The sequence below is a fragment of the Pleurodeles waltl genome, chromosome 1_2 (genome assembly GCF_031143425.1).
Source record: "Pleurodeles waltl isolate 20211129_DDA chromosome 1_2, aPleWal1.hap1.20221129, whole genome shotgun sequence".
NCBI classification, from domain to species: domain Eukaryota; kingdom Metazoa; phylum Chordata; class Amphibia; order Caudata; family Salamandridae; genus Pleurodeles; species Pleurodeles waltl.
Window position 1 is genome coordinate 955,599,404 of NC_090437.1, and position 12,676 is coordinate 955,612,079.

At 45.3% G+C, this 12,676-nt stretch overlaps 1 protein-coding gene across 2 annotated transcripts in view; it reads left to right on the forward strand.

The window, feature by feature from the left end:
* The window catches only part of DLC1 (DLC1 Rho GTPase activating protein), a 1,219,048-nt gene that overhangs the window by 1,192,423 nt on the left and 13,949 nt on the right, over nucleotides 1-12,676 (forward strand). For both annotated transcript variants that reach the window (XM_069200770.1, XM_069200779.1), the window contains 3 exons: nucleotides 1,550-1,613; nucleotides 7,453-8,876; nucleotides 9,577-9,753. In XM_069200770.1, the coding sequence (XP_069056871.1) occupies nucleotides 1,550-1,613; nucleotides 7,453-8,876; nucleotides 9,577-9,753 (1,665 nt within the window). The remainder of the gene's footprint in view (nucleotides 1-1,549; nucleotides 1,614-7,452; nucleotides 8,877-9,576; nucleotides 9,754-12,676) is intronic.

A 12,676-nucleotide genomic window follows, 5' to 3' on the forward strand; every position in this document is an offset into this window, starting at 1 on the left:
ATCAGATCTAGGTTTATGACCATTGAATACGCACCCTTACCTGGGTTCAGCTCCACTCCAGAGTACAGATGTATGGACCACATTGAATCTTCAATGATTGGCAAACACAACTCCTGTGCCCTCTTCTCTGATTATTTTGACCATCTGCGCACAGCTGTAACATGCTTATGTTATGTCTGGGGGAAGCAACTTCAAGCAGTGTATAACTTTTCCCACATATCCAATAGCTGAGTAAACTACGGAGACAGCTCATTTCGAGTGTGCAGATATCTGTATTTGTGCCATTGTTTTTAATCAGTTGTTTTCAACAGAATCATTGCATGCAACAATTGATCCTGTAACTTTTCACCATTGATTTGACCATGGCATACACTGTTAATGAGAACAGTTGTATCGTCTCCACATTTCTTTAGCACTGAATTTATTGGTGGAAACTTCATTTTTCTGCTTGCAAAAGTTTTCTACTGGTCCAGTGCATGATTCAGGATCAAAAAGTGGCGGCCGGCAGTTTTAGGAGAGGGGGGAGGCAGGCGGGAAGCACACTCGCACTTTCTCACGCACACACACACACACACATCCATTGACAACACTCATCCACATTCAAACATACACACCGCGCACCAAACATTCATTTTTAAAGGTCACACACACACACACACCCTGCCCCCACCCCCTCCCCTTTCAGCCTCGAAGGTCCCAGGCGGGTTGGGGCTGATGCCTTCCCTCACTGTCTGACCTTAGGAAGGAAGGCAGCAGTCCCAGCTCCGTCACAGAATGGGATGGGGTCAGTGAGACTGCAGACCCCCACCCTACTCTGTGAAGAGGTGTCACTGATTGACGCCCTGGGGGCGTACCAGCAAATGGATCCATTAAACATCAGCTGGTTCTTCTACCAGGATGAAAATAATTGTAGGTTGCAATATTGAGTGACAAATTATCCACCTGCACGTGCAAAGTTGTATAGCAATCATAGGTGTGTATAGGTGTAAAGTTAACGTTTTTTACTCCCCTTCTATGAAACTTGAAATATACGCATAGCGTCATGGTACAGTGAGGTGAATTTAACAATATTAAATCTACACTCGTCTATTTATCCTTACCTTGACAGCCTAGTGGAGCAGGATACTGTGCTTTCTATAATGTGTTAGAACAGAGGTAAAAACATTCGCGCAATCACTATAGGGTAGTTTGTAAGTTCCCTATGGCACGAGTCACGTGGCTTGAACCGAGAAGAAAACGATAGCTATGGAGTGGTTTTTTTCTCTTTCAGTTGTACTTACTGGACACCCAACACACCCCATCACCAATGAGGGTACCAACTCCGAGACTGCAGATTACACTTGTTTTTTAAAGAATGTTTGAGACCCCTCCTCATAACCTCACTAAATAACCAATGTGGCATGGACTTTAAACGTCATTTTAAAAATACAGTGTTTCATTGAAATGTTAATGCCCCCTGCCTGTTTCAGAGCATGTGAATGGTTCTCTTGCTGTTTCTTAGAATGCAGCGCCGCCCCGGCCGTCCTCACTCTGCTCTTTCTCTCCACAGGCGCCTCAATACGTTGAACAAGTGTGCCGTGATGAAACTGGAAATCAGTCCCCATAGAAAGAGGGTGAGTACTCGCGAGCCCTGGGCTTTCACTGTCGTTGCAAAGCATCAGACACCGTCCTTGCAAAGCATCAGACACCGTCCTTGGCTGGGGAAGCGCACGTTCTATGTAGTGATCTTTTGTTGTGAGTCCTATTTTTACATGCCACCGACCCCAGGAGAGCACAGTGTAGGCTAGTGCACTGGTCTTTAAGGGTGACTTGAGTGCCCTAGAGTGAGGGATCCTAGACAAATGACAAATGATAAAGGAGAAACATTCAGTTTTCTGCCACAGGCGCAGGCCCTAGTGTGTAGAAATCCGAGTCTGGTTAGGTTGAATTCTGGTTTGGCTACAGCAGTCACAGATGCAGATGGAGGCCGAGTCATGCGAACAGAACGCGGCAAGGAAGTGCGCTTAGAATATAGTTCTAGGCACCTTCGTGGAACCATGGTCCTGTCCCCATCGATCCATGCGTGCCCAACAGAAAACAAAGCAGTTCTGAGACACGATGCATTCTTCATGTACCTGGACCTCTTGTAGTCTTGCTTCTTTCTAGTGGTTCTTTAAGCTGAGAGGATGGCTTACGGAGCTGAATGCTCATCGCTGACAAATGTGGTGCTCTATAGCTCATTAGTCTGAAATTCAGGAGTCCATCCTTCTGAGTTGGGTAAATTAAGTACCTTAAATTGAGTAAAAGTTAATCTGCCATTTACAGGGTTTGGAGACTGGAGAAATGTTGTAGTTCGCATTACATAAAAAATCAAAATATTATTATTCTCTCCCGGGATACTCCCCGGAAACAGATTTATTAAGCCTTCTTGAATAGCTGTAAAAATAAAGCAGCTCTGGGCAGGTGGAGGCTCCTGGAAATGGGCAATACTAGATGTCCGTTTCCTTAACTCTACTATCACCAACCCAACCGACTCTGAAAATCAGTTCCTTACTTAGAAAACAGAATTCCCAGTGCGTGTACCTTATGGAAAGACTATTTTAGTGGACTCCGGGTCTCTGAAATGTAGAGCCTTACTCATGGGTGTAATGTGTTTGATGTTCTCTTAAATCCTTAAACATGACTTTCCCTTACCCTTATTGTTGCTACCATTGGTTTATTTTACATGTCACACTTAGTAACATTTGCCAGTGATTTCTAGTCGCTGTACAACGCATGTGTTACTATTCCCATACTTTATGCTACAGATTGCACCCACCCCTGAAAATAGAGGCTTGGCAGCCTTGCCAACAATGTAACTTCTGACCTGCAGATCAGTGCCGGTATCAGCAGCAAGTGTTTAACGCACTCAGCCCCCTTGTTAAACATGGTTGCAGTCCAACATGGTACGGGATAGATCATCTTCTCCATCTTGACGTCGGACTAGTCACAGGAGCTCTCTAGTCTGTACTCTGCACACGCAGAGCTCTGCGCGTTGGACTGTCCCTTGTGGCGGGAGCACCCACGCAGGCACACCTTGAAGGACCTCTGGGTAGATGAACAGTTCTCATGACACTCGGCTACTAACGCGCACAAAGCCCTTGCGCAAGAAGATATTCAGCAAGTTTGAGCAGAGCCATGACACAATAAGCATCACTCTGAATGCTGGCGGAATAGTTTAGGGTTTGTAATTTTCAGCTAGTTATGTTGTGTTTTGCTGGGGCTGAGTAATGTTTAATGCTCACTCAGTGGCCTGAAGTTAACAGAAAAGGTCTGGTTTGGTCACAGGAGGGGCCCAAAAAAAGGTGTTCGGGTTCCTGAACAGGCCAGGCTCTAGGGTTTTCTTTTGTTTGAAAGGGCTGTAAAGAATCATGGGTGGGTCATGAAAATGATTGGGTACTGGCCAAAAAAAATCTATTTAATGATCTGTTATTTTAGGTGTTGGCATCTGTCCACTTTTGACATTTTTAACACAATAGTCAGCACCCAAGGAGCTCCATATTTCACTTTCTCTGATATGCTTTGGGGAAGGTAAACTGCTTGTCAGGTCTTTAAGATGCAGATCTTTGGTTGCAGCCTGCTACTCCTGGTAATGTGCGGCAGTTTCTGCTACCGTACAGTGCCACTTTACAGCTCTTCATGTTTAAAAAAAAAAACATTTAGCACCGTTTTACTTTGCAAAGCATTAAAGAAATACGATGCAATAAGCCAAGAATCTTAATTCAGTTTTCAGGATACCCCCGCTGGTGATTTGTGCATCATATTAGGTAAACTCTGCTAACTTTACACGTCTCCCCAGGCCTGAAAACTTCCAATGTCAATGGTGTTAATCATAAAAATAAACGATAAAGGAGAACCCATGGGGATGCACGCCCATTTCAAACATTAAGGTGAAAAACTTTTGTTTTTCAGTTCGAAATGGCCTTTGGTGGGCCAGGGTAATAACCCTTAAGTGGGCTTGGCCCAGCTGGCCTACCCTCTAGAAACGGACCTGTGCCTAATAGTAATTTCTTTTCCGCCCAAAGGGAGTTTTTAATCTGGACAAGAACGTCCTAAAGTTGGTTGCCTCATTTTGTGAATTGGGCGTTCCCAGATATGAGGTCAGTGCTTGTGCGTTACATGGAAGTTTGCTAAGGGCCTCCATAGAAGCGCTTACTAAGTGGTATGAAAGCATGCAATTGTGCCTGCTCCTGGGGAATTGTATCCTTCGCTCAGAAAAGAGGAGCAGGCGCGGCTCTAAGCTTGGGAAAAGTATTTCGTGTTATTTTGACATTCCATCCTTTTTTATGGCGCTGATTCGTCAGCGGCCTATAAACAGGCTTCAGAAGGCCACAATGGCCAGTGTTGACCCTCCGTGTGAAGGGTGTTTGCCTCCGGGGATGGGGGTGGAGGCCGAGCGTCCGCTGGAGGATACGGCCCCCTTGCAAGGCCTTGTGCTGTAGAATGGGGGCCAGTCTCCCTCTGCGCGCCATCATCTCTTGTGCGACGCTAGGGTTTTATAACCTGATCCAGAGCGCACTGGGCAGGCCCTTGCTTCCCCACCCCCGCTGGCCATACTTGGGGCTTGTTGCCGTTGGCAACTATCTGTTGAGGTCCTGATAAGGAACCGCCTGCTTGTAGGGGATATGTAATGACAGGTTAGTGCGCTCTGGAAGTGTTCATTAGGAGGATGGGAAGCAATCCCATCACTTCATTCCAATAAATAGTTCTCATCTCTTCTTGGGAATTTGGGGAGGGCGTAGATGGGGCCGGTTTCTGCAACTTCAAAGGAGGAGATCCATACATTAAATACTTCCAGGTGTCTGCCTCCCATCAGGGCTTCCTCTTGGTGAGAGTAGCGCATCCCGCCACCAGGCCTCGGTGTGTGTCCTGCTGCTATCTAGTGATGGGTGAACCACGACCAGAGAGCCAGGAGACTTTGGTGTAAGGCGGGTTTCCTTAAATCACGATTTCTTTTCACTTCACCCTCAGTTACCATTGGAATTCACATGATGGGAACATATTTGTACTTGAATTATGAAAACTGTTACACGGTCTTCAGATTTATGAAGTGACCAAGTAAATCCCGTGTAAAGCCGTTTCCTTGTATTTCCTCTGTTGCGGACCCTATATTTGACATATTACTAGACAAAAGGCAACAATGGCAATTTAAATCAAACCCTGACTCAGTGTAAACAAAAGAAATATGCAGTACATGCTAGGAACCTTAATCCTAAAATTATGCTCCCACAACTCACGAGATTTTATTAGCAGGCAATTCTTTCTTTAAATCAGGAGAAATAATAAAGTTTGTTTGATCATACCACTGGGGTATTGTGTTTACTACAGCAAGTCTTAGGTGAGGTCTAGACATCCTTGGCAGACTGGATCAACAGAGTTCCAATACCTCCCAACCGCTAGTCAGTGAGGTTGAAACACGTGTCCCCACACACGAATCACAATCTACACACTTCCCCAAAATCACACTGATCTGCTTCATCGTGCATCTGCGCTTCCCTTTGTCCACCTGCATCAAGCCACCTAACTGCACTGTTTTCCATGCAGGCCAATTTAGCTATTCAGCCAAACTGTTGCCCTCCAAACTGCACGTGCTGTGCAAGCAGAGTACAGGCAGGCGTCTATGTGCAAACATTGATTGCTTTCCTCTAGCTGCTAGCTTTAGCCGCAAACCATACTGCAATTTTGGCCCCCGAGAAAAAGTTTGTGAGTACCCATGCTCTAGCACAATGTAGTCTTCAAACAAACTAGTATTCTTTAACAAGCATGATCACCCACACATACATACGCTATGATGTCCTTTAACATATAGTGCCTACTACACACAATATCATGCATTGATTAATGCAACCCCCAACAGTGGCTCAGTTATCTCAAAATATTACAACAAGACATATCTTTCTGGGTGATCGCCACAATGTACTCCTATGCAGTTGTAAATCTATTTTGCCTTTGGAATTGTTATGGGGCGAATATGCAAACTTTGCAGCCACATGAGTGAATTTCCAACCTTATTTGTCCAGACCTTTGGCCCATTGGACCATTCTGCTTTTAGTTCCGAGAGGCATTCCAATAAAAATAGTCCTGTTGATACAGAGTTTTGTGTTGATTTTCTCTTCAATGTGTTATTGAATGCCATTGTTAACCAGCTCAGGATATTTCGCTCTCTGTCAGTGATAGAACCCACTCTGGTTGGATGCTTGTTGAGTTTGATGTGCTAGACCTCATCCCCAGTTGGATGCTTGCTGAATTTATTGTTCAGTGGGAAAGGTTTATTATAAGGCGCTCTGAAGCCTTGTGGTGGTTGATAGTGGTTTCTTGCTGAGGCAGGTTCAAGAGGCAAGGCCATGCTGCAGAGGACCCGCGCACGTGCTAGAGGTAATGGTTTCATTTGAAACCCGTGTAAACATACGTAAATATCTGCAGGCCTGTCGACTGCCTCAGAACAGCTGTTCTATCTGCTTCCTCCCGATAACTATCTTTTGAAATAATTCTACAGTGTGTTATCTTTGCCATTTTATAGTCGACTGATAACACTTTCCAGACAAAAAGGAAACACAGACACAGGTTACCTCTCCACTCTGAGACTGCGCATGCGTGGCCCTCAGGCACTGGGAGGTGACGTGTAGGTGTACGGGGTTTGTGCCACGCTGCTGCCTTATTGCTGCCCTTTTAAGAAGTGTTAAATCGCTTGGGGCCGGTAAGTATTTTAAATATCTGAAAGTTGCCGTCATTTTATTTTTGGAAGTGGAGTGAGTAGGGATACTGCACTGAGAGGCCTCTGGGCCTTAATCTGTGGCCAGCAATAACCTTGGTTGAACTAATTAGTCACAGTTTTGAAGGCCCATTAGACTCCAAGGATGAACAGGGAGTCTCTCTCAGTCTGTACGTCTCAGATAGTCCCGAAAAGCATCGCCTAATTACACACGGGTGTGTACACTCACCCCCTCAATGGGAAGTCATACGCTGAAGAAGGTCTGGAGGGAGCCCTGACTCCAGCTTAAAATCCCATGCATGCCAAGAATTTCTAGTAACCCCCAGGGTATCCACTGTGACCAATTCATTTAAATCACGTGGCAACAGAGATTTATTGGAAGGAGCCCGTCTGGAGCAGATCCTAATTATTTTCCTCCTGTTCCCTGATTGTTTTTAGATGATTTTGATAACTCTTCGTTCTGGTAATAGAAACAAAACACTACAGGGGAGTGTGAATTTTTACTGAAATTGTTAATACCATCCGTTTTAATGTTGTGCATTTTAACAGAAGATAGATGTTTCACATTTGAAGCATTTGTAAATTCAGTGTTTTAATAATCCTTAAAAATCATTTACATATCCTCAGACAGCAGACTGGGAATGCACATTACAAGTTTAGCTGATGTTGTTTGTGTTTTGTTAGGCTGTTAAGGTTTTGACAGTTTTCTTCTGCTTTTACAGAGCGAGGATTCAGATGAGGACGAGCCTTGTGCAATTAGTGGCAGATGGACATTCCAGAGAGACAGCAAAAGGTGGTCGCGACTCGAAGAGTTGGACGTCTTCCCTTTGAGCCAGGATCTAGGCACACCATCTTCTGAGGATTCGTGCTTGACTAATGCTGCCAGCCACGAGAGTGTGCTGACAGACCTGAGTGAACAGCAGGAGGTGGCCTCTATTCACAGCGCTGGCAGCTGTGGAAGCCCCCGAGTCCGCGCTCGGAGTGACCACGGATCCACCAGAACAAATTCTGTGGTCAGCATTTGCTCGTCAGGGAATGGGGTGGCAAATGAGGACTCCTTTAGCAGCCTTCCCTCACCTAAGGAACTGTCCAACTTCAATTTTAATGTAAAATCACATGAAAGGAATACAAAATCCAAAACAAAGAGCCTTCTGAAGCGGATGGAGAGCTTGAAAATTAAAAGCTCCCACAGCAGAAAGAAGGCATCCTCTAAACTAGGTCTTGTCATCAGTGAACCGGTGTTGCAAGAGGGCATTGACGAGGAGAAGTTAAAGCAACTCAACTGTGTGGAGATTTCATCCCTCAATTGCAACCATATCACCGTCCCCATGATCCGGAAGAGGAGTGTCTCCAACTCCACACAGACCAGTAGTAGCAGCAGTCAGTCAGAGACCAGCAGCGCCATTAGCACTCCAAGCCCTGTCACACGGACCAGGAGCCTCAGCACCTGCAATAAACGGGTGGGGATGTATCTGGAAGGCTTTGACCCTTTCAACCAATCCACCTTCAGTGATGTACTGGAGCAGAACTTTAAAAACCGAGAGACCCTAATTGAGGATCCAGTTTTCTATATCCCCGAGGACCACAAGCCTGGAACCTTCCCCAAAGCACTTTCCAATGGACAGTTATCTCCTTTGGGCAGCAACGATGCCTTAAGTTGGAGAACCGGTAGTTTTCACAGCCAAGACCATCTCAGTCACTTGAGGGAAAATACCTTTGACCGTTCGAAGGGCAGTAGCATGTGCAGGAGACACACGTCCTGCAGTTCCATGGGCAACCGTCTGAGCATTTACGACAATGTTCCTGGCTCTTTTCTGTACTCCAACAACAACGACCTCGTTGATTTAGAGAACGAGGACCTCTTCCCAGAACTAGACGACATTCTGTACCATGTGAAAGGGATGCAGAGCATTGTGAATCAGTGGTCGGAGAAGTTTTCAGATGAAGGGGACTCTGATTCTGCACTGGACTCTATCTCTCCGTGCCCCTCTTCCCCAAAACAGATCCATTTAGAGGCCGATTCTGACCGTATGACGCCCAGCGACTTGGACAGTATTGGCAACTCACTAAATGAGACTGAGGACCATACTGGGCTTGAGGAGCGGAGGGATTCCGGGGTGGGGGCATCACTGACACGGACCAACAGGTGAGTCATTTTAATAATATGTTCATGTCACCCAACACGCAATCGTGCCCCTCTGCTTTAGTGTTGTTGCATGCAAACATTGCGGTACTGGTTTTACTTGGTGTAAGTCCAGATTTTTTCATGTGAATATTTGGAACTAGATCTGTCACAAGCACATTACTCACCCAAACTGCCTTAAACTCAAGTTTGTTCCACCTTGCCTTACATACTTACCTTCCTTCCCATCTTCTTCCTGTAACCACTAAAGCTGGCAGACAAGCAAATCAGTTTATTTCAGTTGTCTCTGTGTGCACCAGTCTCTTGCTGCATCCTTCCTCAACGTTCATGCTGATTTGCTCCCCTATTGATTTTCATGATAATGGACTTTACCGTAACCCACAAGGCTGTGTGGTAGTCGGGAGCTGAAAGCATGTTTCTGGCACAAAATGAGCAATATTGGTTGGTTGACCACTGCTTGTGGCTTTTAATGTCAATGCTGGGCCTTGATCCTGCTTAGGCTTGTTTTTTTTCCGAAGAGATGGTAAGCGTGCTTGAAAAGTATTTGATTTAGCTTATAGAATTTATATCGACCTTGAAGCAAACAGGGCTGTGTTAATATTTTTATTTTAATGGCCAGGACAGTTTAAAGATGTTAAAGCCTGCAAATCATTTAACCAGTGCCAGTACAGAATTTCGCTTACATGTCTCTTTCCTCCTGTAGGCACAGGTTACGGTGGCACAGCTTTCAGAGCTCCCATCGGCCCAGCTTGAGGTCGGCCTCACTTCAGATAAGCTGCCAGTCTGTTGCGCAGATCAACCTGCTGCAGAAATACTCACTCCTGAAGTTAACTGCCCTGCTGGAGAAATACACCCCTTCCAATAAGCACGGATTCAGCTGGTGAGTAGTGACTGTCTCACACTACCGGCAAATTGAAGGGCTGGTGGTGGTCACCCCACGCTAAAAGTGCTATTAGAATACAAAGCTGTGTGTAGATGGAGTGGATGAAGTAAGGATGTATGACTAGTTCATGATGTACAGCGGTCGAAGTCACACAAGCTAATCTCGATTTTCAGCAGTTTGAAAAGTGTCCTCTGTAGTAGTGTTCCAGCGAGTGTATTAGTAGCAGGCCAAGGTGTCCTTTTGGAAACTAATCCTAGGCAGTTTGGCCCTTGAGTCGAACCTGCTCAGGGATGGAATGGGATGGGACAAGATAGCATAGAATAAGGCAAGAAGGGATGAGATGGGGCAAGACGAGCTGAGCTGAGCTGGGCTGGGCCGGTCCACAGTGTAGCACTGGGATGTTGTTGTGCTGCACATTGTAGCAGGGAAAGTAAATAGGCACACTTTTTTTCTTGTGCAAGATGCTTACCTCCTGAAGTAAGATGTCGAATTGTGTCTTTTAGATTGATACTTAACTGGGAGTGTTCCTTTCACCAAAACCTAACAAATAAATACTCATAGGCCTACAAGAGTGAAAACAAACATCCACGCCTTGTGGATTCTGCTACAACTTCGTAGTATCAACCTTTTTACGAGGGCCTCACTTGTGCATTTTTTTCACTTCTGTTTCAGCAACAATGGAAAAAATCCAGTGATGGGCTACATACCCCAGTCACATCATGTGTAGATGTCCGCAAACTGCATGTGCTTGAACATTAACAAAATCTAATGTTTGCGAATGTTTCTACAGCCCAAATTACCACTATAATGAAACCGCTTGCACACGCAATGCCAGTGCGTCCCTCACCTGTGATATAAATCTACAGCCACAGCTCTTTATAGCGACCAATAAAGAGAACAAAATCGAAGGTCCCTGCTTCAAAGCTGTGAAGCTGCTGAGAAGACTACTTAGCCCCTCAGCTGAAGATATCCATCTGTAGACACGACATGTGTTCACTCAGTTACTCATACAGTCCGTTCCATAAATGCACAAAAGATCAGTCCACTCCCTTGGTTCGTCATCATGCGGAAACAATGCTAGGGGAAGGTTTGAAGCTCTGCGACCACATCAATAATAAAAAATACTTTATATGTCCTCAATCAGCATGTTTATTCATTATGCACAAGAGCCTACATGCAAACAACTTGTCCTGCCTGGACAGCATGCTAGAGATCCCAGCCAGCAGCTTGATTCCCTTGCCTCACTAAACCTGTTACCAAACCAAAACCCAGTCTGGCCTTCTCTAAAAGGAATTATGCAATACTGGCTACAACTTGCCTCATCCACATCTGGAAAATAGATCCTGTAGCATTATGTAAAATGCAGGAAGACTCATTAAACTTGCCTTCCACTACCACTTAATTTTGAGCTACGAAGCTCCAGACCTGTGCTTGAGGTGCAGTCTCACACTCTCTCGCTTGGGAAGTCCACCCACCTAACATTGCATTATTGCACCTAACTCAATTTTATCCCTGTAAATGTACCCATACAATACCATGAAAATTCTCAGAAATAATCACCTGGTCTTTGAAAGTGGGGATAGCTGTGCCCAACGATCTGTACACGTTTTGAAGATTAAATATTTTATTTCCTACCTTAATGTTTGCGGGCACAATATTTACTCCCTTCCGGGTGCACCAGTCCAGCAGCTCCCACCTCCAGCCCACACTACTTCCTGGAACAGCAGTGATTTGTTTGATAGCACATCATAGCCAATATCAGGATCACGATTGTCAACTACTGCATTCCGATTCCACTCCCAAGCATCACTGCGACGCCATGCAGAGCGCCTCTTGTGTGTTCAGGCCAACCTTAGCAACCTTACTTGCCTTGGCCTGTGCCACCGCACAGGAACTGTTGATTGTGGATGTCACTAATGTACAGCTACTGCGGTTGCTTCATCATGAAGTTAATTTGTGGAATATGCTTTTGATGAAGTCACTTGTATCATACTATTGAGCCAGCTCTGTATTTAACAGGAAACGCAAGCCATTCATTTAAGAATGGGTCCAGGTGTATAGTGTTTTATAGCCCTGGTCTTCGGATTACGTGTCACTGGGTGTATAGTTTTGTTTGTGTAGTCATCCACTTTGGCTCGCAACTCTTTTTTCGTTTAAGCACCTAGGAATTTTTATTTTAATATCCCTGATCCTTTGTTTTGCCAGCAAAAAACAGATATTCTGGATAACCTAGGAAACTGGAGATTTTCAGTAAGGAGCCCTCCTCACTGTCATGCTGGCCTCGCTTTGGTGGCGAGCTGATCTCGTGGCATATCATCTGTAACGATATGCCAGTGCATAGTTCTTTTCATGCAGCCTTGAATGCAATCTCAGTGGCTCGTTGGTTCTTTGGCGTGGATCTCTTTCAAATAGTCCAGTGCACCGTGTGTGCATGAGGGAACTTGTTAAACTTTCTGTGCCTATAGAGAGGAGCTTGCACTGCTACTGCCCTGCAAGCACCTGTCCTGTGTGGTGGTGAAGCTTGCAATACTAGTGCCAAATCACGACCTGTTGGGCGTGAGAAGCAAGAAAGCACTGCTGATGCCCAGGTGGTGGTGGTTCATTGTGTGAAGGAAGCTTGTCTGAGTACTTCTAGTCTTTCTGTGAGAGAGAAGCCTGCAGTGCTGATGCCCAAGAGGTGCCTGATCTCTGAATCTTGCTAAAGTTTGGGATAATCTTTAGATAACCTATAATCCGGTGATGCTCAAAGTATGGCCCAGGTGCCATTTGCAGCCCCCGGTCAGCGGCAGCACTGGGCTGCAATTTACTCGACTCAGCGCTAACCTTGAGAAAGAAGTTGCATAAACAGGCAAGCCTTTACTTAAAGGTTAATTGAAGTTGAAGAAAGGAACTAACTAGGTTATCCTGCACCACCTATGTT